The following is a 26646-nucleotide window of genomic DNA, read 5'->3' on the forward strand; positions in this document are numbered from 1 at the left end:
GGAGGATATATATATATATATATATATATATATATATATATATATATATATATATATATATATATATATATATATATAATAGGGTCTATTAAATTTCTTATTCCTGATCTAGATATGATATTAATCTTTGGCACCGTCGTTCAATTAGTTCATTATGCATGTTGCATAAGATTTTTCATAACTCTGACCATTCTTTACATTCAGATCTCCCTGGGCAATTCTATCCTGTTCTTAATACTATGAAGGCAGTTAATTCTAACAGCCAGGCCTTCTCCATCATGAGGCTCAATACTATACAGTATTCTAGAAGTTTTATTCCAACTGTTACCAAGTTGTGGAATGATCTTCCTAATCGGGTAGTTGAATCAGTAGAACTTTAAAAGTTCATAGTTGGAGCAAATGTTTTTATGTTGACCAGGCTGACATGAGTCTTTTTATAGTTTATATATGACATATCTGTTTTTGACGTTGTTAATAGTTCTTATATGACATATCTATTTTGACGTTGTTACTATCTTTAGAATGATTTATTGTTAATTTATTCTCGTCATTTATTTATTTCCTTATTTCCTTTCCTCACTGGGCTATTTTTCCCTATTGGAACCCTTGGGCTTATAGCATCTTGCTTTTCCAACTAGGGTTGTAGCTTGGCTAGTAATAATATATATATATATATACACACACACACACACACACATATATATATATATATATATATATATATATATATATATATATGTATATATATATATATATATATATATATATATATATATATATATATATATATATATATATATACATACATATATATATATATATATATATATATATATATATATATATATATATATATATATATATATATATATATAAGTCCCTGGCATAAGTCGTTCTCTCAGGCAATTTTTATTAAATACTAAATCACTTGCGGTATCAATTATCTTTAGGTGGTAACACTTTTCCAAGTTTATGCATCATTTCTTATCTTCAGGGATAGAGTTTTGAAGGAAAAAAATGGATTTTTTTTCTGTGCTTCTTCATTTATTAAACTTTTGCTTACAGCTGTTTTAGCTAATGAATATTGACAATAGCTTTTGTCGGGCCATATCTAAAAAAAAAGAAAAAAAAAAAAAAAAAACCTTATATATAATAAAAGTGCACTCTTACAAACAAAAAATAGAAGAAATGTGAAAACTTCATTGATCAACATGAATGAAAAGTTTAAGATATTTTGCACAGTAATTTATGAAAATATAGAAGACATCTGGATCTTTGATAAATATTCAGAAATTTTGGATTTTGAAAGAAGTTTCAAATTCCAATTGAAGTTCCAGAGATGTTACATTGGAGAAAAATCTTGTAATTATTATATTGCCTTGTAAGCCATAATAATAAGAATAGGGAAGTGGGGAATATGGGGAAAGAAAGAGTACCCCTGGATACCATCCAGTTTATAGCTCAAAGGCAGGTACTCGGGATGGGAAAGATTAAGGAAATAGAGAGAAAGAGAAGTACAGGAGAAGAATAAAAGAGAGGGGCAGACCCTCTTGCGATATTAGGGTTTTGGTATTATTATTTTTCACTTATTATTTCCCAGCATAGTACCACATCAGAACTTATACTGACGCCATAGGAACTGATATCATGAGACTATGTTTGGAACCACAATTTTTCTCTAGAACAATCTTTGGAATTTCAACTGGAATTTCAAGACTCATTACAAATCCCATGGTTTTAATATTTTCTTTCTTTTTTTAAAAATGTCTTCAAATTTTCATATTTGTTTCCTTCGATGCTTTGGATTTATTCAAATTTTCGTCTGCATGAATTCACTGCCATTATAAATATATAATCATGATTTGTTTGTAGATACCCTCTTGAAAGCTATTCGTTAATGATTGAAACAACTGTCGTCAAACGTTGAATAAATTGAGAAGAACAGTAACAAATTCTATTTTTCTTTCAAAACTATCTTAGAAGACAAGAAAAGATACAAAAAAAAATAAAGAGAAAAGTTTTGCCTTAAAATATTTGATGCCACAAATGCTTTAGTATCTAATATATATATATATATATATATATATATATATATATATATATATATATATATATATATATATATATATATACAGTATATATATATATATATATATATATATATATATATATATATATATATATATATATATATATATATATATATATATATATGTATGTATAACATAATATTGACTTTTCACACTATCGTCTGACATATTCAAAGAGTTTACCCTTTAAATAAGTTTCTAATAATAGCAACATACTTTGGATTCCATACAATATCACCAGAACCTGAACTGTACAAAACGAATGTTTTAACTCTGGGTGTGTCATCTCCCTTACGTTAAATACTTAATCATTTCACGTGCAACCCTTGGATGACGTCATAACAATCACGGAAATTGAAGGCGGAAGTGGTATCTAATGATTTCTCAATGTTCGGTAAAAAAAAGTCAAAGCGATTGCAATATAATATTTCTATCTTTAATGTAGTGATATTATTTTCAAAAACAAAATAATCGAAGTTTTATAGATGTGTTAGCTGTTTTCTGGCTTTTTACATATACTAATCAAGGTCAACAAATCCATTTAAGATTCGCGCTGGCTTATTCATATTTGCTGTAGTACTATAGTGTTTTAAATATATTTTATAAGTAATATAAAATTGTAGCTATTAAGATATCTAAAAATTTAATATGTTTAAGACTAAAATTTATAATTCATTAAAACTAGTCTTTTTATATTTATGAGATAAAGAAAAATTCTTAAATTTACTTTACCTTAGGTACGAAATATTTATTGCTGGAACTGTTTTCATGTAGGATGTGAAAAATGGCTGAAGGTGGCACTCGTAATGTTTTGTGTCGGTAAGTATTAATCTTTAACCTTTTATAATACTGATTCCGAGGTGGATTGAGTTCCAAAATGTTGTATGTAGCCCCTTCTTCTTAAATTTAATCAAAATCCCGAGAAAATTGTATATATAGAGAAATTATGCATAGGTTAATGGCTACGGTAAGTCATCTTCGTAGGCCTATGACCTGCCCTACAAAATCGTTTTTGTTAGCTTAACTTAATTAAAGAAGCCATATGTTTTTACAGGTTACATCACGTCATAGTATGTATTGGACACTTTTTCAGGTTTAAAAGACGGTTTATAGACGAAATTATTCTTATAGCCTACTATAGCCTATGATTATTTATATACCCTAGGCTAAGACTGGTCAAGCTAGGTCAGGTCACCTTTATTATCTAAGTTAATCCTCAAGTTAGAAGTATGTTTGGGGATAATACTAGTTCAAATTAACAATTTTCCCTGACTTCATATTCTCTCAATACTTAGTTTTTTTCTAGGAAATTTTTGCCTATTTTGACATATTTGTACCGTAGTGATGGTTTTTTTATATGGAATTTGGTGGGACAGTTTTAAAAACTACCGTAAGGTTAGAGTAGGTCTAGTGTAAACGCAGCTTTTAATGAAAAATGTAAAAAATCCTTTGTGTTCTTTGTGTGAAGTAATGCTAACCACTTAACCTCTTGATAGCTTGTGATGACACAAATAATGTTCGCCTAGCCAGTTCTGGTTTTATATAGCCTAGTTTATGATGCTATATCAGGCAGAATAGATTTGTCTATTTATAATCACTTTAAAACTATATTAAAGGTAACCTATATGCTAGAATGGGTAAAATTACAGTTTTGACCAACACTAGATTTTGTATACAAAAATAGTTTTTTCCTACCTGATATGTTGCGTTTTGAGTGGATTTGACCATTGTTTATGTCGAAAATGATTAGTTTTAGGGATATAGGACACCCTAAAGAACAACAATCAATTTGTTCAATTTGGCTTTGCTCGGATGTGGCTTGCGTCATCCACAATTTAGCATTGGCTCCTTAAAAAAAAAAACTTCAAAAACTGCTGAAAAACAATAAAAAAAACCCTGGAAACACCGAAAAATAATGAAAAACGTCAAAAAACAAAGAAAAATTGCTCCTCTGTTCTGATTTCGATTCACGTGTTTGCCACGTGGGAGAGTACTTTACCATATATTTTTTTTTACCCTGTTGAACAAATATAAATATAAGTAAGCACAAATATACCGCTGTACTTATTTTATTCAATGTTGCTGGTCTGAAACAAAGGAACCAATCAGGTTATAGCATTTTACTGTATCCACATTTCAGAGTGAATAGAAAATAGATGATTCTGTATTTTTCCCCACAATGCAATGCTAGAAAACAAAATCCCATTGGTAGCAACACTCGGGGGTCACCGTTGATAATTATGCCTGTGGGACTTTGTAAAAAGTTGTAAGGATAACATCATTCATTGGTAAATATGTCCTTAATCATTAAAGGTTAAAGGTTAAAGGTGTCTGGTTTCAGTTCCAGTTCCATCAGAATAGATGCTCACCAGAACGTCAGCCGGGCAAGCCCAACCCCCCACTGTGGTGCCCTACCACAGCAGTAGCCTCCCCAGTAAACAGCTTAAACTCACGGCCCTGGGCGGGGATCGATCTCTCGCCACGCGAATGCGAGGCAAACACGTTACCACTGTACTAGCCAGGAGGCATTAGTGTCCGATAGGTTCGAAAGTTGATTTATGATACTTTCAATAGTAGCAAAACTTGAATTCACTACTCTTAAGCCCATTGTTTACTTTTTTGAGACTGATTAGAAGTTACTACTCATTCGTTGCTTGCATTTGCCAGCTTTTTAATTTTTTTGTATGATGTAATCACTACCTGGCTTTTTTAACCAATCACAAGCTTCCTAATATTTGTACGCAAGTTCTGGGTTGTCTTACAAAAGCTATTTTTTTTTTCACCCTCCCCTTCAGTTCCAGCGTGATTACCATCACACAAAGACGTTTTTAAGAGGGAAGTACAATCTATTTTGAAATTTAGTATAGCTTCATCTTTTGATAAAAGATTGTTAAAAATGCTCTCCTTTGTTACTCGTGAAAGTAAAAAATTTCCTCAAAATAATGACCCGCGTGGCTTGCTTGCGCAGAACATCTACGTACCGTTTGTCAGGACAGAGGAGCAGTTAGGTAATGTTAATTTTGCGTGTGTAGCGAGCTGTGGCGGAGAAAAAATCATCAGAAGGACGTGAAGTGAATTATAGATAATTATGATACTCTAATTTCCAGCCACTTTAATGAACCGTATAGTTTTCCTACTAGTTATCTTGTTTTTATTTTTCATTTCTGACCATTATTATTGCTGCAAATCACTCAATTTTGGGCATTTCCCCACCCGAAATCCCCAGTTTTCCACGGGTCTCCCATAATTGTCTTTTTATAAGGGGTCCAGAAACTCAAATGGGTGCTTTGTCCCAATAATCATGGTCAGAAATGCTTAAAACACTGAATAGTGAGTAGGAAAAATATATGATTCATGTATTTGGCTAGAAATTAAAATACAGGTATTATGTATTTACTTGAAATGTTTTATGCAATATAGAAGGGTATTAGTGTACAGTATATCACGTTTCTTCCAGCACAAATACAAACATTGTCCTTTACGTAGGAGAATGATAATGAAGCTGGAATACAGAAAATTTTATAATGTGTAGGTAGTTGGCTGGTGGTCACCTGGTGGGGGTGGGGTCCCCTGCTTGCTTAATGAGTAGTCACTTTGATAGCAGCCATCAGTGGAAACAGTGTTCTTCAACTGGCAGATTTTCAAATTTTTCCAGCATTTCTCATCGGTACTCTTGGACTCTTGTTCTCACTTTAGCACTGTTGCGTCTTGGGAAATTGTCCTCGAGTTGGAGATATGATAAATGATAGCATATCTCCCACAACTCTATATGTTGGCCGAGGGTGAATGCAGGATTCTCACCTTTGCCACTATGGAGTTATACATCCATTTAGTTGAAGTGACAGGCTTTTTCCTGAAGGAATTCTGTTTCCATCTGTGTTTATGTACGAAAGAAACGGTATCCTAGTGAGTACTGTTGATTCAACGTTTTCATCCTCCCTTATTTTAAGCCAATTGCTTTGCTTGCTGATACCCAAGAGTTCTTGACAAGCGAGCACTCAACCCTCGGCAATATTGTGAGTCAACCCTTGCCAGGACCCTCTTCATTATTCAGATGGACAGAGAAGAGTTTCTACGAGACGCGCAACATCGAGGAGCAATCCCTAGACGTGTGCACTCTACAAGGTGATTCCAGGACTCTCACCTGAGCACTTGCTCGTTCTTGCAGGAGGATGCTAGATTTTCAGTGTTTGTCATTTTCTTTAAATGTGCTGGCATGGCCATGCACACTCGCATGAATGCAGCGTTTTTGGATGCGTGCGAATATAGACTGACTATACTTAATCCCTGGTGTATGCTGAGCCCGTTAGTGGGTTTAGAATAGGTGGTTACTGCACCTCCCCCTTTTTTACTACCGAATATGCTTTGGAATAATAGTAAAGATACTACCGTTGAGATAATACCACTAGAGAGTTATGGGGTCTGTTGACTTGCCAGACAGTACATCGGTTCCTTCTCTCTGATTACAGTTCATTTTCCCTTTGCCTACACACACATTGAATAATCTGACCTATTCTTTACATATTCTCTGTCCTCATACACCTGACAACATAAGATTACCAAACAATTCTTATTCACTCAAGAGGTTAACTACAGTACAGTACTGTAAAGTAATTGTTCAGTGGCCACTTTCCTCTTGGCAAGGGTAGAAGAGAGAGACTAGCTATGGTAAGCAGCTCTTCAATGAGGACTCCAAAATCAAACCATTGTTCTCTAGTCTTGGGTAGTGCCATAGCCTCTGTAACATGGTCTTCCACTGTCTTGGGTTAGCATTCTCTTGCCCTGTTGGAGCCCCTGGGCTTATAGCATTCTGCTTTTCCAACCAGGGTTGTAGCTGAGTAAGTAATAATAATAATAATGATAATCGCAAGTATAACAGTCATGCACTTCTTCAGCACAGTCTAAGGACGGTTGCTTTCCCCTCACCCTCACAGCTTTAGCAGAAAGGGACTGGAAGACCTAACTGAACAGTTGTCTCTATCTTCAGTCCTTCTAATGTTATCTGAAGAGAAATTCTCCTTGGTCAGTACAGTACTGTATTGTGAAAAGAGAGTGCCAATCTCAATCGGTAATGATGCTGTTTTAGGACAAACCCATTGAAGGGTTCTTCCTTCTTCATTTGCTTTGATAGAGTAACAACACAACTTTCGTGGCATATGTCAACTATTGGGGAAGGGCATCCTCTTATTTCAGTTGGCAAGAGAGTTGCATAAGTTGAAAAAAATAACTGAAGTCCAGAATTAAACTGTAGAAAAGCGCAAGTAACAAAAAATAAAATACAAATGTGAATAACAAAGTACATTATATAGGTAACATAAACTTTGAAACAAGACCTATCTCAACTTGTTGAGCAACTGTATGACTAGGAAAATCATTTCACAATGTGACCTCAAATGGAGTGAAACTTCTAGAGTACTGCCAAGTATTTAGCCTCACTAAAGAATGGACTGCATATCTAGCTAATATTACATGGTATATTATGTAGTCTGGAAACATTTCTAATTTCAAGTTAAGGTAAAAATTTTGAGAGATTGTCTACGGTATGCAGAGTGAATTGATTGAATGATGGTTCAAGTAATCAGTATCCAGATCAGGGATAAGGAATTTTAATAGACCTGAAGTTTTCATCCAAAATATTCAATTTAGGAGTTATCCATTGAAGACCAGATTGGAAAACATAACCAAAATAAAGCAAATGAAGACTTCTGGATAAACAGGCCTCCAAATATCCTAAGTTGATAGGATTTCAGTCTTACGATTTTTTTTTTTTTTTTTTTTTTTTTGTAAAACTGAACAAGACAGACTCGTTATGTATTTCGATAAGAAATTTAGAACAAGAATTACTTTTAAGATTATGAATTACACATATGAAAGAAACCACCAATTGGAAAGATCATGGACAGAATGCAGTGTTCTAAACATACTAGTACTTAATCTTGTTTTTTTCAGTTATCACAACCTTCAAATAAAAAGAAAAATATTCCCATCTTTGCACTTATCTGAAACAGTGTACAGCTCCTCCCCTTTTATGATGCATGTGAACAATGGTTATGGCTCCTCTAAAATTCTATTCTACTCTTTATTTCATAAGTACCGGTATCGAGTTCCATTGTCATATAACATTTGGGAGTTTTTATTAGATATTTCTACAAACGTCATTGATGTACATAATTGTGTCATAATATTGGAATTAAGAGTTTGTTTCTTCAATATTGGTACACTGTAATTCTATCTATTTTAAAAATTGCCAATATTTTTGTAATGTTAAATCAGGAAGATTATGAGAGTGCTGCGTAGTAGTGTATTGGAAGTTTATTTTTGTTAGTACAGGATGCAGGACAATAACAAGAAAAATAAAATTGTTTGTAACAACAGTTTATCTACTTTATGTGAAAATGATTTACTTTATTTTGATGCAAAGCAATGTCTACCCTATTAGTATTTTGAGTCACAGTAACATCATTCGTCCCGTAGTGTTGCAAGAATCTGTTTGTTGTTACTGCACTTGTTCTTGGTTTGAAGTCCTCTTACTCATCAGAAACATATAAATGGATAATGTAGATATGATTTGATTCCAGTTTTTGTACATGAGGATTTTCAGAATTTCTTGAAATGCATTCTCTTTTATTCTAAATAATCTGTGGCTCTGTATGCCTTATCATATATCCTGCCCATCACTTATACCGAGATAAGGTTTTCCTTTCTAGCTTTCAATAGCATCAGTGCTACTCTCACTGTACACTAGACTAATTCAGAAAGGCAGAATAATTGTAGGTTTGAACATGGCCAAATTGTACAACGAATGAGCTAAAGTTCTTATAGTTGCATATACATAATGACTTTTACAGTGGTCACTTTGAGAGACATATGAAATTTTGACAGCTAAGTTGATCCTCGTGCCCCAAGAGCATTTTGACATGAAGTTTAGCCAATGATAGTTTATTCTCTAGTAGATATTTAGAGTATAGTACTGTACTGTGATTTTTAGTTTAACTTTCCAATATTTGTCAGAATTTATATTTAAGAGTTATAAAACTTTTTACTTTTTGTGTAATGAAAATGTATTTATTGCATGATCTCAATTTTTTAAATTTTTCTAAATTTATTTTTTCTTAACTAGACTCCTCATAAAATGTTAGTTATTGTATTGTAGTTGAGTATTCAGTTAAAACTGGAAAGTATTTTTTATACTTTACCTTTTTGACAGATACTTCATAAATGGTGCTTGTCGTGAAGGGGACCGCTGCCGTTTTTCTCATAATGTTGATTCGGCTCGACCATCATTACTATGTAGATATTACATGAGAGGAACGTGTGCCTATGGACAAAATTGCAGGTAGACAAAATTACAGCACCACAAAAGATAGAAATTACTTAGCGGTATAAATGAGACGGCTTGATCTAGAAACATTGGACCAAAATATTCAGACATTTTCAAAGTACTGTACATGTTCTGCATTTCAAGTTTCTAATTTTTATACCATGTTTACATTTCTAGACTTTGACTTCAATCAAGACATTATTTTTTATCTGCAAAATTAGATATCACTATGCATTATTGAATACTGTACTAATGTTATGAATGTCTTTACATAACTTGTGTCAATCTTTAAAAATTTCTCATAGAGGTATGATATTCAACTGAATGCAGTCAAAATTTATGTGACTTGTATAATTTAAGCAAGAAGTAAGTTTGTTTAGAAATAGAATGTCTTTCAAGTTTTGCTTACAATGAGACGATTCTGCATTTTCCCTATTTGATATTACAGGTCTTTTGTACATTACTCATATGATTGTCATTAGAAATCTGTCAATTTAAGATGGAAACATTATTGTTTCCAAATAAAGCCAAACCTTATCTTCATTATTAAAGTTTCCTTAGATGGGTTTCCTTGGTTCAGTTCAACATTGAGTTCTCTCTACTCTTGATCTTATTCACTTAACAACTGAATTCTTTTCTGGATGAAATCTTCATCTTTGCCCTGCTTCCATGGTTTCCTCAATTATCCTACTGGACTCTTGAGAAGTACAGGCCTCTTCCATTTATGCTGTGTTTATTTTTCTTATCTGTTCCTTAACCTTCGTATACAAGATTTTTGTCCATATTCCAGCCACTGGATACTGCAAATATACAATAATTTATTCATAATAGGATTTTTCCCACTGCACTCACTCTGTAAATCTTAGTATTCCATAGTCACATCTTGGCAAAAATCTCTAACATTTTTTTATATGTATGTGCTGCATAAAGTGCAGTAATATAAACCTTACGTACTCATCACACTGTTGCTGTTCTTTCTTGTTGCTTTCTTGGTACTTGCTTCACAATCCAAAGAGTTCCCACAGTAGTGTAGTACAAATGTTCCTCCTTTTTTTTTAGCCTGCTCCTCCATTTTGGTAATTTCTTCACAATTCTATTCCCATGGAAGCACAAATGTTTTTCTTCTAAAACCTGGGCTTCCATTTTATTATATTGTTCTACATCTCTCTCTCTCTTCTCTTCCTCTTGCTTTTTTTTTTTTTTTTTTTTTTTACACATTTTGAGTACGATTATGTACTGAAAATCTTGCACTCCGTTTATAAGTGCTTACTACAAAGTTCACCCCAAACACATTTCCTGCTCCATCCCCATGATCACTGTCCTTTCTCTACTTTTACTTTGCCTGCTTTTTTGGTCAGCGTAAGCTTTGCTTTGCTTACATGGATTTCTAATCCTCTGCTCTCTCTCACTCCTTTATCTTTTAAACTTCACCTCTCCCTCTTTCTCAGATTAGTCCACATGCTACTATGCAGTATCCCTCCAACCTCTAGCTGCACCCAGTTTTCAGCCTTCTACTTTATTTATGTTCTCTTTCCTTTTGAACAATAGTGCTGTTCAACTTCCTTTAACTTGTACTTCATACTACAGATATAGAGTTTTCCCCTAGATGTAGCTGGGTTCTGAATGACCTCCCAGACTCCAGTACTGGCTCATGTGGTTCAAATTAAAAAAAAAAAATCTCAGAGATTCTGCTCCCAACCATCTTCATGTAGCAGTCCCAAGGGACTTTCCCATATTTACTTCTTTTTATCTTCCTACATTGCTGCCTTCAACCTAGAACTTTTTATAGTAGAATAAACTTACTTCCTCAGTGAGTTCCTCTGGTATCCTCTGCCTTTGCTTTCTATTTGCTGATTTAGTACTTTGTGAAATTCCTTATCAAGATCTACAAATGTTTCTGCAATCTCAATCTCTGACATATTTTTTCTGGAGGTACTTTGTAAAGACTAACTTTTCTGCCATGGAACTGTGCTGAAAGTTATTAATTTTAAGATTTTTTTCTCCAGTACTTTTTCCATTGTAGTGCATCCCATTTTTCTTTTATGAATTTGCTCTTTCACTTTCTTTCTCAGGTTTTCATGTTTAGTCTGTTCAAACTAGAGCTTTTTAGAAAAATTTATTTATTCATGCTATAATTTTAAGTACTGTTCTATGTAATTAATTGGGCTTTCTTTTTTCAGTTAAGGATAGGGTGCCATGCTTCTATGTAATTTCTTGCCTAATATTAGCATTAGTGTTTTTACTGTTATTTGAAGAGAAGTCTCCTTTTCAGGTATGATCACAGTCGGGATCATGGCCATTCAAGTCGAAATCACAACCACACAGAAAGAAACCGACAGGAGATACCATCATCTCCTGGGGTTGCTGCTGCACCTTCCTCTGACTCTATCCGTGTAGAGAATATTGAAGGAAGGAGTAGAGTTGGTGATAAAACAAAATCTCAGTCTAGTCAACAAAGTAAAGTAGGTTTAAGGTAAGATATCAGCAAAGGTGGAATGCTTTTCATGCTATTTTGTTTAAGAGGAATTACAGCAAAACTCTGTGTAATGTCAGCAATAAAGATTATTAGTTCAGAATGTGGTTCCACAGAAATTTGTGATTTCCATGGACTAGAAATGCTATAGGGAATCTTTTGCTTAAGAATATAAAAGATTGTATCATTTATGATTAATTGAATTTAAACTATGTCTTGAAAAATCTAAGGTTCACTTGCCTTAGAAATTAAGTTTTCAAATTATAGTTAGTGTGAATTTTGAAATAGGTCACAGCTGATATTATATCATAGTTCTTATGCTTTGTGTTCTTTCATAAGTTTTCATAGCTACTCATTGCCTAATTGTAGAAGATTTTACAGTACCAAAAACAAATTTATAAATGTTCACATATTAGTGCGTAAAAATGAAGCAAAAATAGTTAATAAATGAAAGCTATACAATTTCCTCATTAATCTATACAGATTACCAAATTTTCTTTTGCATGTTTATTCAGTGTTGAAAGTGTGTGATAATGAACTTCTGAACAGAGGGAACTATTTTTGTTTTCTATGTAAACAAGGGAAATTTTTTTTTTCTTTCAGTGTCAATACCAGAGAATTTAATTGTTCTGCCTCTGGACCACCATGCAGTAGTGATCCAAGGAGTACGAGTAACAACGTAAGCGCATCCAGTAGACAGAAGACGTTAAGTACACCTCTCGCAGGTAGTTCGCTATCGTCTTCCTGGGTCAATGCGCCTGAATTTGTACCTAGAGTTGCCAAAGATAGCAGTGCAAAGCGTAAGTATGACAGTTTACAATTCTTCCTTCATTCATGTCCAATATAATTTAATACACATTATTTTCATTGCATTATAAAAAGTATAAAATATTGTATTTAAATATACAGTAAATATATTTTAAGATTCATTTAACCGTAAGACTTTTAGAGCTCAATGTGTGTTGGGTGGTAAAATGTGCCTGTATAGATGCTGCTTAACTTTTGATTATTTAGCAAATGTTGATTTAAAAGAAATGCATACAGTATTTGTTGACCACCAAACATTTAATTTTAGATTGATTTTTATAGCTTGTGAATCTTATTACCAGGTATAAAATGTAAGTTTATGAGAGGTAATGTGTATTTTTTTCTATATTAACCCTTTTACCCCCCAGGCTATTTGGAAATTTCCAATCCTTAACCCCCAAGGGGTTATTTTTTTCAGTCTAACATCTATAGTGAATGGTAATTTAGTGAAATAGTGAATGAATAAAATTAAATTAAAGGTAAATTTAGATATGGTGTTCTTCATTTAATAAAGAATGCCACATGGAAGTAATTTTATTAATTTTGAATTTGTTAGAGCCATTGAAATACCCACTGGCAAAGTCTCAGAATACAGCCCACTTTATTACATTCAATTGTTAAATTTTTAAGGAAATTTACTTTACTGATAAGATCCAATATATTTACGGAGATCAAACCCAGTCTGCCAGTCTTATGGTCAGTAAGAATGTTAACTTGTTTGTTTAGATTATTTACTAATCCAATTATTTTAAGGGATAATCCTCCCTTGTGGATTTAAGGCATGAATTAAGGCTGTATTGTCACAATTTTTTTCTGTTTTATTGCTTTTTAATGATCGGTATTTTCCAACAGAATACGAAGTTTCATATGCACAAGTTGCTGGTGCGGGGGACAAAACTTCGGAGACCTCCAGCAACCTAAATTCATCAGACAGTGAACTCTGTCCGATGTTCCTTATGTCAGGTGTTTGTCAGCTGGGGGAATATTGTACATACATACATGGGTCCATGTGTGAGGTCTGTCAGTTAGCCTGTCTACATCCATTTGATAAAGAACAAAGAAGAATACACAAAGAGGTAAGAAAAGACTTTTCACGGTTGCTGTTCAAATTAAGCAAATAAAGCTATTCCTTTAATATGTAGAAATATTTGTTCAAACATGAATGCAAACTTTCGTCTTTTGATAGGAGTATGCTTTCAGCGAAGTTGGATACAACTTTTAAAACAACCTTTATCCAACCCTCCAATCAGAGGTGAGCAAGGTGCTGGACAAAAGTGTGCTGCAGATCGTACGGTTCGGATCTCCAGGCTTTTACAGTCGCAAGTTCCTCATGGAACTAGTGATTGGAGATTGGTTATCGCCTTCTCACCAATGGAGAGCGAGCAAAGTCCAAAGTGCCATCAGGAGGAATGACGAGCTTTCTAGACCTGAAAATTGTGTACTTTCAAATACCAACCCATCTGTACTCGAAGTTCCTCCACATTGTCCTCAGGGGGGAAAGGATTTTCAGCTCAAAGTCCGGGGCTTGAGACTGTCAACTGCCTCCCAAATGTTCACTCGTGTTCATGCTAATCTCATCCTAGGCACATACCAATGGCATTTGCCTACTGAGGTACCTAGATGATTCATTGATCTTTTCCTCTTCCTGAAGGCAGCCCCCTTCAACACCTGTGCGAGTTAGTGAAGAAAGATCACCACTCATGGGACTAGATACAGTGAAGAAATTTGTAAGATTTGTTCCAGGCAAATGGAACGTAATCGCTGTCAAACTCAGTCACCAAGTACAAATGGTAGTAGCAGAGTGGTCCTTTCATTCTCCAGGGGCAAAGAGTCTTTTAACATTATGGTATTCCTTGTCGATAGTAGTGTTCGCGACAAGTATCAACAGAAGACTGCCAGTGTTCTGTTTGTCAGTCCCGGACCAGTCAGCAGCACTAGCTGATGCATTTAACATCTGTGGGACAATCTTGACGTTTATGCTTTTCTGACCTTTTGTCTGGTTCGAATGGTAGTCAACCAGTTACTAACTACCTTGAACCTCAGAGTAACTATGGTGGCTCCCAGAATGCCAAGTGGTACCCAGACCTAATGATGCTCTTTGGCAATGTACAGAGAGAACTACCCCATTGCCCCAATCTGCTTTGCTAGCCTCACCTGCAGAGATACCACTACTTGGTGACATCCCTGTCACTTCACGGATAGAGACTTTTCAGTGCTTTTCACGAGGCACTGAATGTGAGATATCTGGATATGAGAAAATCTTGGACAGCAGTCTACCTAGCAAAGTGGGCAACCATCCGTGATTGGTGCCGTAGAAAGGGTACTTCTCTGATCGGAGCTTATATTTAACTAACTAATTTTGAACTTTCTCATCTACCTTCACCGAGAGAAACTCCTTTCAGTCGGCGGAGAAAGGCTATCACTCGGCAATCTCTCACTTGACATTTCCCTCGATAAAGTGAGTAGGTGAACTATCTGTTGGTTCTTATGTTTTATCTCATTCCAAAGGATGGAGAAATGTCCGTCCCAGAGTTTGTGGCGAAAACTTAGAACCATACAGTCATGGACTCAAGATTTGAGCCTTTTTCCATATTTTCACCTTGGGATACGACTGACATTCTGGATAAATTGCTTCTTTGCTATGTGAGGGTGCTTAGAGTCTACCTGAGAAAAATCCAGTCCTTTAGGTCTTAGATTGAAAATCTGTTTAATATTGCCTGCAGGATTAAAAAGGTTTCGAAGAACGCTGTTTCCTTCTGGCTTTTGAAACCATTTAAAGGGTGTATCCCCAAGCAGAGAATCTTTGTGGTCCAGATCTAGTATGAGTTTATGAATTCATAGAAATTGACTCTATCCTTGCTTTTAGGAAGAACCTGTAGGTGGCACAAGTACAGGTATTAAACACCTGAGTCTGGGAACGTCACATAACCTTCACAGCCCATTGGCTACAGTACTGTATGCCCACAGGTCTTTAGGCTCGTTTTCACTGGGTTTGTTGTAACTACTCCGTAGGTTGTGTAGCATACCTGACTCCTTATGGAATAAGAAGCTTCTCGTGTAATATAATGGTCGCTCTGTTAGACTCGAAGAAGAGATAGTCTCTAGTCCATTTTCCTCCTTTCATTCTCCCTCTCTTGGGTTGAAGTGGTTGTTGAGTTATTTACTAGATTGGATGTTAATGGAGGTATGCTATAATGGTATAGTAGTATCTCCTACACCCTCCTTTACAAGGGAAAGGATGCTTTGTATGTGGAACCCATTACTTTTGTCAGCCCGGCATTGACATGATACCCTTACAGGGATACGAGGTTCTTCTATGACCTTCTGTCCATAGACAAATGTAGTTTAACCTCATGAGATCCTTATCTCAACTTGAAGGGGGCAGGAGTCAACACCTTGCATCTCCTGCAGTCTGATGATTGACATTTTGGGATTTTAAACCAGCCAGTTGGTTATTGGTTGCTGTATAGAAGTTTCCTCCCACCTCATGATAAGTCTAAAGGATGAGGGTTTGTATTTGCGTTGGAACAAATCACAAATTTTTAAAATCAATAAATTTTTCCCTAATTATACAAGCCTGAGTTAAAATCCCCAACTCAGCCACCCCTCAAGCCCTAGGTGAAGGTCAAAATGGCATCTCGTGTGTGCTGGCGAAGGGGCAGCGCTTTCCCCGCTGCCCGCCAGTAACCACTGACACACCTCTAGCATTATATCAACTGAATTCGAGCCAAGCTGAATTTATACTCCTATTAAGGGACTCAGGTTTGTATAGTTATGAAAAATTCAAATTACATTTAAAATTAGTGATTATTAACCCTTTTACCCCCAGGCTTTTTGGAAATTTCCAACCCTTAACCCCCAAGGGGTTACTTTTTTCCCCAGCACATTTTGGTGTATATTTCTTTTAAATTGCTCTAACAGCCTTAATTTTTGTCATAGAGAGGTCAGGTTGGTCTCATTCTCTTGGAAAATGCCTGAATTTTCTCAAAAAATTATGAAAAATATGAAAAAAATAATTTATAAAGCATTTTTTTGCAAGGACGTACCGGTACGTCCATGGGGGTAAAGGGATGGCTTTTGTGAAACGTACCAGTACGTCCTTTGGGGGTAAAAGGGTTAAACTATATTTCACAACTGATTTGAGCTCTATGGAAGTTATTTCCATTTGTAAGGCGCTTTTTTTTTGTCTCATGGATTGTGTTAGAAATGCTGAAAATTGGTTTGTACTGTATAAGAAATAGTGGGATTTTCTGTGGGGTGGTACTAAACCAACCCAATCAAGAAAATTTGTACTTTTACATTAATTAGAATAAGCAAAAAATAGAAGAGTGTATTTTTGGGAAGTTGTCAAGGAAATGTATGGAGAGTAAAGTTTGTGACCTCTTCAAATAATCTATGGAAAAAGGCTGGGTGTAATATTTTAATTCTGTAGGTTGATTTTTGCATTTTACTTTTGAATTTTATAAATTAAAACTGAAGAAAATTTCTGTAATATCATTACACACTGTTACCGTTGTTCATTTGGTTATATTCTTGTAAAGTAATTTCTTTCGTTTTGTCCATGTAAATTTGTTTTGGCATGATGACACATCATTGATTTAGAAGTTTAGTACAGTGGTAACGTGTTCGCCTCGCATTCGCGTGGCAAGAGATCGATCCTCGCCCAGGGCTGTGAGTTTAAGCTGTTTACTGGGGAGGCTACTGCTGTGGTAGGGCACCACAGTGGGGGGTTGGGCTTACCCGGCTGACGTTCTGGTGAGCATCTATTCTGATGGAACTGGAACTGAAACCAGACACCTTTAACCTTTGACACCTTTAGTAACTATTAGTTTGTATCTTGGGAGGGTTTAGTTCTGATACTGTATGTATAGTCAACATAACCTGGGTTAATTAATGTTGATTAATTAGATTTTTTGTTCAGTATTCCAGTTGCAAGATGGTGCATCGTAAGTAATATTTTTTTCTCTCATTGAATGAATTTCTTATACTTTTTAATTTTTTAACAGGAATGCACAAGATTAATGGAAGCAGAAATGGAACATTCTTTTGCAGTAGCACGGTCTCGCGATAAAGTGTGTGGCATATGCATGGACACAATCATGGAACGCCCTTTGGCATCGCAACGAAGGTTTGGCATTCTTCCCAACTGCCAACACTGTTTTTGCCTGAACTGTATTAGGAAGTGGAGACAGTCCAAACAGTTTGAAAATAAAATTGTAAGGTGAGTGTTGACCAATATCTTATTAAACCTATGTTATTAGGGAATTTGTTTTTTGTTATCTTTAAGCCATACGAGATTCTTTTTCATTTATATATACAGCATTGATGACCTATGTAAAAGTTTCAAGTTTTAGTTTTTATATTACTGTAGATGTCATGCACTGTACACCCAGAAATTTATAGATTATATTGTAGTTAACTCGTCCATTTTGGTGAAAAACTCCACATAAGGACTTTATCCAAAAGTTTTTAATAAGAATAGTCATGTCTCAGAGTATCAAATCCTTGTAAAGGAATAATTACTGGTTCACATGGTCTATGGAACCAAAGAAAAGTTCTTTTCCTTCAAAGGATTAGTGACGCCTTACCATTCCTCACGACCATCCAAATCACAATAATGTCCCAGACAAGAGACGGAAACCTCTCGATTTTCTAAATCACAATGTCCCAAACGAGATTCAAAGAGAATGCGGATCATGATCAGGCAGAAACAGTTCCCTTTAACAATCTACAATGTAAATACTAACATCCAGAAAACTCCTCTGAAAGCTTTAAAAAAACCTAAATTTAAACAAGCTTCAATTAGGGACTTATGGACAAGCCGACAACAACACAGACTGAAGACAAAGGCAGTTTGTCTTGCCCAAGACTTTATTTATTGTCATTAACTTGTAGATTGTCTCATTACATTACAGGAGGCATCAGTCTGTTGAAAGGAATGAAAATTGGAATTTGTTTAGTTTTAGGGGTAAACGTTGATAAAACCAAACTTCCAAAAGAGCGATATGAACATGGAGAGCGGTTGCGTCACACTTGTCTGTTAGCCGAGGGTTATTAAGATAATGATGATTTTCATTGCTCTGATTGGTTTTCTCTGTCATATAGCCCAAATTCAACATTCTATTCCTCTTTCATATTGAAAAGTTGAACAGTTATTCATACAGCAAGTTATGCTTAATAAAGTCTGAATGGAAGACAAATAAGAAAAACTAACTTTCAATAGTACTGTATTTTGATTGCCCACAAAATTGAGGAAAAAATTGCTCATTTAATTTGAGACATTTTTTGTCTTATCAAATTTCTGTACAAAAAGAATGTATTGTATTTAGTTGATAATTTTTTCCCTCTAAATTCATATATTTTCCCATAAAAAACATGGGTTGTTTATAATTATTATAAAGATCTTTCAATAAATTAAATCATGTTGATAGCAAATTAAATTTGGAACCAAGTGTTGCTCTGTGTGATATCTTGAAGAGAAAGAACACCTCTGCCGTGTGTTTAAGGCAAATTTAGCATCTCAAACTTGAACTACATAGGCAGAAGAGTGATAGACAATTCAAGTAATGATTTTAAAAGTTAGGTTATTGATGACCTGATATTATAATCCAAGAACAATTAAATGTTGATTAAACATTTGCCATTTGCTAATTTAATATAACCAAACAGTATAATCTTCATATTAGATCAAAGCTTTTTTTTTATTTCCTGTAACATGTTAATGATATACGATTCAATGAGAACTGTTGCTCAATATTTCTTGATTACATCTTTAAAAATGTTTAGAAAGCAATCAAGATATATTTTTAATTGAATGAACATAGATTTGATTTTAAATATGTTGTTAGAAATTTCAGCTACTGTATGTATTAAATAGAAAATTTGTCAGTAGCTCAATTAATCTGTGATGATTGTGATATATTGATTTAATAATCCATTTAGTTAACATGTTTGATATTTAGCTTTACCTGATCTTACTCCTCATCCATAGGTCTTGTCCGGAGTGTCGAACCCAGAGTGATTATGTCATTCCCTCTCGATACTGGGTAGATGACAAAGATAAGGAGGAAAAAGAAAAACTTCTCGTCAGTTATCGACGAGCTCTAAGGTAATTCATAATTTGTAGTTTTGTAACAATTTTCAAATTAGAATGAATTGTTTCAATGCTTACCTGAAATCCATGTGTTATTCATGCTCCAAATGAAGAGCTCATATGTAGTGAAAATAAGAATAAATTAAATTTTCTTAGAAAGTTGCTTAAAAGACCTGTACTGTATATAATGAAACGAGTAAATAATTGATGTCTCTGGTAACGAGAAAAGCAGTTTGACCTTATAACTGAACTGCTAATATACCAATACTAGTGAAACATACCAAAATTAATAGGGAATAGTTGAAGTCACTTTTTTACAATAACCATTACATCAAACACACTATGTACAGAATAGCCTCTATCTCCTCCACCTGGTAAGGGGGTTTAGAGTGGTCAATGCACCTTACGAAGTGCACTTTAGGCATTATTATATGGTCTTTGCACTGTCCATTTGACTCCCAAGCATTACCTCATTTTGGGCTTTACCTTCGTTTTCATTTCCTTTCTTCCATCTTGCTGTCCAATTTCTTAAACGGAACTTTATAGTGGAACCCTCTGTGGTTAACCCCTACGAGACAGACCCCTTTTATTTTAACAAACTTATTAAAAGAATTAAAGAAACATCAAAAGACAGAAATAAGATTTATCATAGTTAGGACTTGTTTTCTTTCCTCTTATAATTGGATATTCTTGATTGTTGAGTTGAGGTTGTATGTATGGTTGATATAATTTCAGATTTTGAAATTTGTAACATTACTAAGATGTATGAGAGAGAGAATTCTTGTAATTTTGCAATGGACTACCTTTATTCCATGTTTTATCTTTTCTAGTTAAGGTTATATGAAATTTCAGATATTGAATTTTTGTACATTATGCTTGGTTGTTCATGGCAATAAACAGGATTTTTATTATAAAACAATTATTGACATACCTTCTAATCATATTAGGTGCCCCATCCACTCTTCTTGTGAGGTTGATGGTTTTAGCATAAAATTTTCATGACCCAAAAGTGTACTAATACAAGTTAAAGACAGTCGAGTGGATCATCCTAAAACGGACATGTCGTCGCTGGTCCCGTGACTTGTCCACTAGGATAAAGTTGATGTGGAGAATAATTTCTATTTTATTCTAAGCTTGGGATGTTTGCACATCTGAATTAATACGTTATGTTAATTTTTTTTTTTTTTTTATTTCAGTGCAAAACCATGCAAATATTTCAAAGAAGGGCAAGGTCAGTGTCCTTTTGGAAATAAATGTTTTTACCTTCATGCCCTTCCTGATGGCACCAAGAAAGATGTTGGCCCACCAAGACGAAGGCGACGTTTCACAGCTGATGGAGAATTGCAGTCATATCTTGAAGTTAGTATATTTCTAATCAGGCATATTTTCTTAGGGGATAACAAATCAGAATTTCAGAAAGTCAACTTGTTTTTCTATTTGTATTTAATTAGGAAATTATAAAACTGTTGACATTGCAAATTAGTTTTTAAATTATAATTGTCATGTTTCTAATCATTAGGTATTTCCTATAAAAATTTTTTCTTTAATAGAACATGGTGCTTTGGGATTTCATAGAAGAACGTGAACATCGGCTCGAATTGCTGCGAGGCTCCATTCAAACACTGCTGCTGGAATTACAGCTAGAAGATTTGGCTGATGACTTTTATTTTGCAGATGACTCTGTGTCAGAAGCATCAGACCTATAGATTCTAGAAGTAGTTGACTTAAGACAGAAATACTTTATATAAATATATATATGTAATACTTCTAATCGATGGAACTTAGGCTTATTGCGTGTTACTATTACCAATAACCTACACCTGCGTTGAAAGTAATGTTAAGCAAGTAAGTTAACATTTTGAAAGTGACTTTTATTTTTTCTTTTTTTTTATCAAAGGAGGATTTGTTGAATTGATTTTTATAGGTTATACTGTCTCATTTTTGTTTTAGGTTATTTGTAGTCAGTTATTCAGGTTTACAGTGATACTGGTGATTTTGGAATGCCAAATCTGTTTACCCTCAGGAAGGCCTACCTACTTTTCACAGTAATATACTGTATTTACAAAAAATTGTGCATATCTACAAAAAACCTAGAACAAGTTCAGTACTTCATAACTTATTTTTAATTCTTTTAAAATATGTTGTAGATGTGAAGTTTGTTGCAGTATGTGATAGGTTTTCAAGGAGGGTTTTATGCCCCTACTTGTCTGGTAGTACCGGATAATGTACTTTTTCTGTGTATGATACTGGGTGATATACCATCACCATGTATGACAATGCCAGAGAATGTACTTTTCCATTTGTGGTAGTACCAAACCATTATTGGAAGTACTGGATGATATACCAACTCCATATGTGGTAGTACTGGATAACGTACCATTTCCTCTCGTCGGCATGTCATAGGTTTGTATTTATAGTGCATATTGTATTTGCAATTACTCCTGTAGTGTGAATTTAAACCTACAACTTCCTGGTATCTGCTGATAATTACACAGATGTAGTTGTGCTGAATGTGTGTAAATGTATATTTTTTCCCTCTGAGTAAATGTACGTTTCTTTTTCTCTGTAGATATTTTGTTTTGGAAATTGGTGTATAAATGTATTTGATGAATGTCAGGAATTATTTTACTCAATATCAGTTGCACAAAAAAAAAATATATATATATATAAATAGTTATAGGATCAATTTAGGGAGAGCATCTTTATTCCTATCGGTGTATTTTCAATAGCTGAATATCCAAATGAGAGCAAGGAGAGCACGGTAATGGGATTTATGAATGGAAGAAAAATGCATTATTAAGTGTAAGTGCTTTAAAAAGTTTATAAGTGAAGCAGCGAGTTTGAAAAATAAATTCATGTGGAATCATTGACAAAGTGATTGTCTGGTGCAGAAGTCTCCTGAATGTGGTTTACTCTATGTTTTGCTTGTTTTACCAATGTTTATAAATAAGAGAATGTGAGATTGGTAAAATGTTGTGATTTTTAGTGTCTTACTGGTAATTCTTGAAATTCATGCAATAGCTTGATATCTCCATTATAGCGGTGTTTGCTTGCTCATAGGATAAGATAGGGTATTTGCAAGGTTCTTTATGGATGAGTTATCAGATTCAGTTAAGTCAATTTGTTTAAGCATATGGGTTAAAAAGGAAAATGGATTGATATCCCATCCTTTTTGGTTTTGAAGTGAAGCACCACTTGTCTGCCTTTCCAAATGAGGAATGCAATGAATGCACGATTGTCAGTAGCATGGTGGTTAAAAGAATTAGCAGATTTTTATTCTATTTTGCATTGGATTCAGTATTGGTAATGAAGTTTGAGCATTCAGCTTCTTTAGGTAATCACACTGAACCTACAACACGCTGTGATAATAGAACCAATGTATGCCTATGGTCTGTTTCATTCCTTAAGTGTGTGCTGAATTTGGCCAACAACTGGGATGTCAATAAAACTAAAACTTATGCTTGTGACCATAAATATTCGTAGCCAAGTTTGATATCTGGGTTGACTTGATTGGTACCTCTCGAGTTTTAGTTGTGGTGATGACTCTATGTATGGTACAGTATTTGTTATAAAGGGTAAAAAGATAATTTAGTTTTAGGAGAAATTTGTAGTTCACTATTTTCTTTTTGATTTAGTAATGGTATACATTTCATATGCTTTAGTTGAAGTCTTTGGATCACTAGGTTACATATGAGTTTTCATGATATTCAAGAACTTGCAGTTATTGCTGAATTAATCACATTGTGAACATTGCTGGTTCTCCAAAACATATTGAATTGGAAGAATTTATTAACTTTATCATCATGATGGATCAACACACTATCATTAGTGCTCACTTTTGAATCCTAAGTTAGCAATCATCAATAAGCACACTACTTTCTTTTAAATGTAGAAAATTAAAAGCTTCTTCATGTTTTCAAGGGACAGCAATACACACACTTCTAGTCGTATAGGATGGTAGGCACACCTGTGAATATTATAGTATCATAAGCTTTAATGAACATGGAAAGCCATCTGTAATGTCTATGATTTCAAGAGTGAAATTACTGTGTTTTATAGTAATAAATTAATGTTCCTTAACCGGTGTTATAGTAACTTGGAAGAGAACATAATGTAATTGAGAATGTTTATGAGTGAATATAAAAGCGAATGATCATGAGAGGACAATTTGTAGTGGTAAAGAGCAACAATAATTGCAGAACAAGTGTATTTTAATTTGGCATATTAGGCTTGTTTATGGGTATTGTAACTCAGTTTTTATCTTGATATTGGCCTGGAACATGCTTATTGCTAAAATACACTTTTATTAGTATTGAGGATAACTTAAGTTTTCTTGAAATATACATTTCTGATTACCCATATGATTCCTTACAGTGCAATGATGTTCATCAGTTACTGCCTGTCACAATTTGTTTCTCTACTCCTTTCCACGAGACGAAGTTCTAGAGAGTTCATTGAAGTGTAGCACAAGGTTTCGGTGTATAGTTACTAAGCAAATTTGTTAGTGGCCAGTATTCTTTCATGTAACACTAATGACGGGCTGTTCATATGGTTCCCTTGGCATTTAACATTTCAATTGTTGTGATGAACTCAAACTACAACATCCCTCATTGTCATAAATTTAACTGCATGTTTGGACAGTAAGCAAAGCTTGTATAATTTGCATTGCATTCTATCAGTTAAGCTCAATACCCTGTATGTTACCACGTTTTGTAAAATATACCTTTCATTATTTACTTGACAATTCCAACCTTAATCGATTGGTTAGAATATAATCGGCTAACACTTCAATGGGAATGCCTTTGTCATTCATAATTAAAAAATTAAATGTGGTCCTAGTTTACTTTATATGGCAATTTCAAGATTGATTTTATCTTTAGACTGGATAATCTAAGTTTTGTGGAAGCTTGGCATTAAAGAAGTGCCTTTCCAAATAAGTTGAAGTTTTGATTACTTTGTACGTATATTTGTGATCATAGCTTGACTTGAGAGGGATATTGATCAAAACTTCATCCTTATAGATGGCCCTTGAGTGTATTACTTGATTATTACTAGCATTACTAAAGCTGTATTGGAAATTAAATGCTGTATGATTTCTCCATTTTTGTGGAGTCATATCAGCCTATTAATATTGCTTGCTTATGAAAATGAGCTTACCTCAGAAATGATTCATGGGTGATCGATTCACGAGTGCTAATGTTGCATGCAAATGATCAAAACAATCAAATAGAACATTGCAATTTAGTTGCATGTTAAAAAAAAAATATTTGAAAAATATAAGGGATCTACAGTACAAGGTTATTAAAGTCTGTGGATTGGTATCTCTCATCTAACTTCTTGTCTGTAATTTCTTCATCTTTATGATGTGTCAGTTCCTAACAGTAACTTGAGTAAATTGGAATTGGGGAGGGGCAGATTAGTAGCTTTCTTAGGATAGTTTAGCATTGGTTTCTGGTACTGCACTTATTTTACTGGTATGTGTACTGTATGTATTGTTGTGATAGTTTACACTGGTAATTTCCTCATTATGTTTCTGTTAGTGATTGTTTTAATTGTAGTCAGTGTGTTCCCAAAATATATTTATTTGTAACCATTCCATATCTAGTATTTAGTACAATTGCAAAACAGGGCTCAAAATCTCGTAATATTTTCAAGTTTTTCCTCCACGTCACAATTGGACCTTAAAGGATGATTTGTTCAGCATTTATCTGTTACCACATATCCAGATTGAAAAAGGTAAAGTTTTCCTTATGTGTTCATAGAATAGCAGATATTAATTATTGTATAGACTGTATTTTAAAGCCTTACAGACCTAATTTTCAGTTGGTATAGTAATTGTTAATGTCTAATTGTTGCTGAACTATAATGCAGTATTGTTAATTTATCAGGTATTAAATACAAATTCACTCCACCTTAAAGTATTTTTTAGTTATTTTCTTTTAAATTTGATACTGTATACCCTTTTTAGTTCACTGCCTTTGGTTTTCAAGTTACTTTTATTTTGCAAATCTATCATTTTTGGGCTAATGATTTTTACTCATATCACTGACTACAAAGACATTTATTTTCCATTTCTATCTTGCAAATTTTTTTGTTTAATAATTTTTAGTGTTGTCCTTGCCCACGATTAGATTGGTTTTCACATTTCATTCCTGTTTAGAATATATTTTCAGTATTACAGTATATGATAAAATTTAAGTTCAAACTTTTTTCATTAAAATACTTTTTGTGTATAAATTTGTATTATTGGTTTGTATAATCCATATTGAAAAGTGCTATTTGTGAAAGTGATTTTTTAATTTTTATCAAAATGCAAGTAACCTTTGCCATATATTTGTACATTGAAAAAAAAATTATTTACTCTACCTTCAGTTGCTCAAGAAATATTTTGGTGTGGGGAAAGTTATCTCGGAAAACGTGATGTGCAACTGCATGACCCATAACTATAATTGTACTGTGTGGCATGTTACCCTGCACCTTGACTGCTTATAATGAAGTAAATTCCTTTTGAGATAACTTTTAACAAGGAAAGTCTAGGAAATATGGAATATGCATAGTTTAGTGGATACATTTAACTGAATAGGTTACACAGTCTTGTAGCTTCTCTTGAGCTGGTGTTTGAAATAGTAAAGTTAATTAAAAGGGAAAAAAAACTTGACCACCTACTCATAAAAAAATGTTTGAAAAAAGTGAAAATTTCTCAAATAAAAAATGCTTTTGAACATTTTCGGGTATTGTAGTGGTAAACTTGCCTCTAGTTTGTCAAAATGGTAACTTGCATAATTAATGTACATAAAAAAAAGGAGTTCACTATTAGTTGTACATAAGTAGATAACCCTCCTAATAACATTATTTATAAATA

General features: G+C 33.9%; 1 protein-coding gene across 2 annotated transcripts; it reads left to right on the forward strand.

Annotated features, from left to right (window-relative positions):
* The first annotated feature begins 2826 nt into the window (after positions 1 to 2826).
* LOC137634237 (E3 ubiquitin-protein ligase makorin-2-like) lies at positions 2827 to 26646 on the forward strand. Of its 2 annotated transcripts, XM_068366511.1 has the most exons (9): positions 2838 to 2909; positions 9298 to 9426; positions 11684 to 11884; positions 12488 to 12684; positions 13544 to 13767; positions 17698 to 17912; positions 19683 to 19799; positions 20981 to 21143; positions 21335 to 26646. In XM_068366511.1, the coding sequence occupies exons 1-9, from the start codon at positions 2875 to 2877 to the stop codon at positions 21488 to 21490; spliced, it is 1437 nt and encodes a 478-aa protein (XP_068222612.1). In that variant the 5' UTR covers positions 2838 to 2874; the 3' UTR covers positions 21491 to 26646. The 2 variants fall into 2 exon arrangements, with proteins under 2 accessions (XP_068222613.1, XP_068222612.1); XM_068366512.1 differs by lacking the exon at positions 9298 to 9426 and having other exon boundaries at positions 2827 to 2909.

The sequence above is a fragment of the Palaemon carinicauda genome, chromosome 44 (genome assembly GCF_036898095.1).
Source record: "Palaemon carinicauda isolate YSFRI2023 chromosome 44, ASM3689809v2, whole genome shotgun sequence".
Classification (NCBI taxonomy): Eukaryota; Metazoa; Arthropoda; class Malacostraca; order Decapoda; family Palaemonidae; genus Palaemon; species Palaemon carinicauda.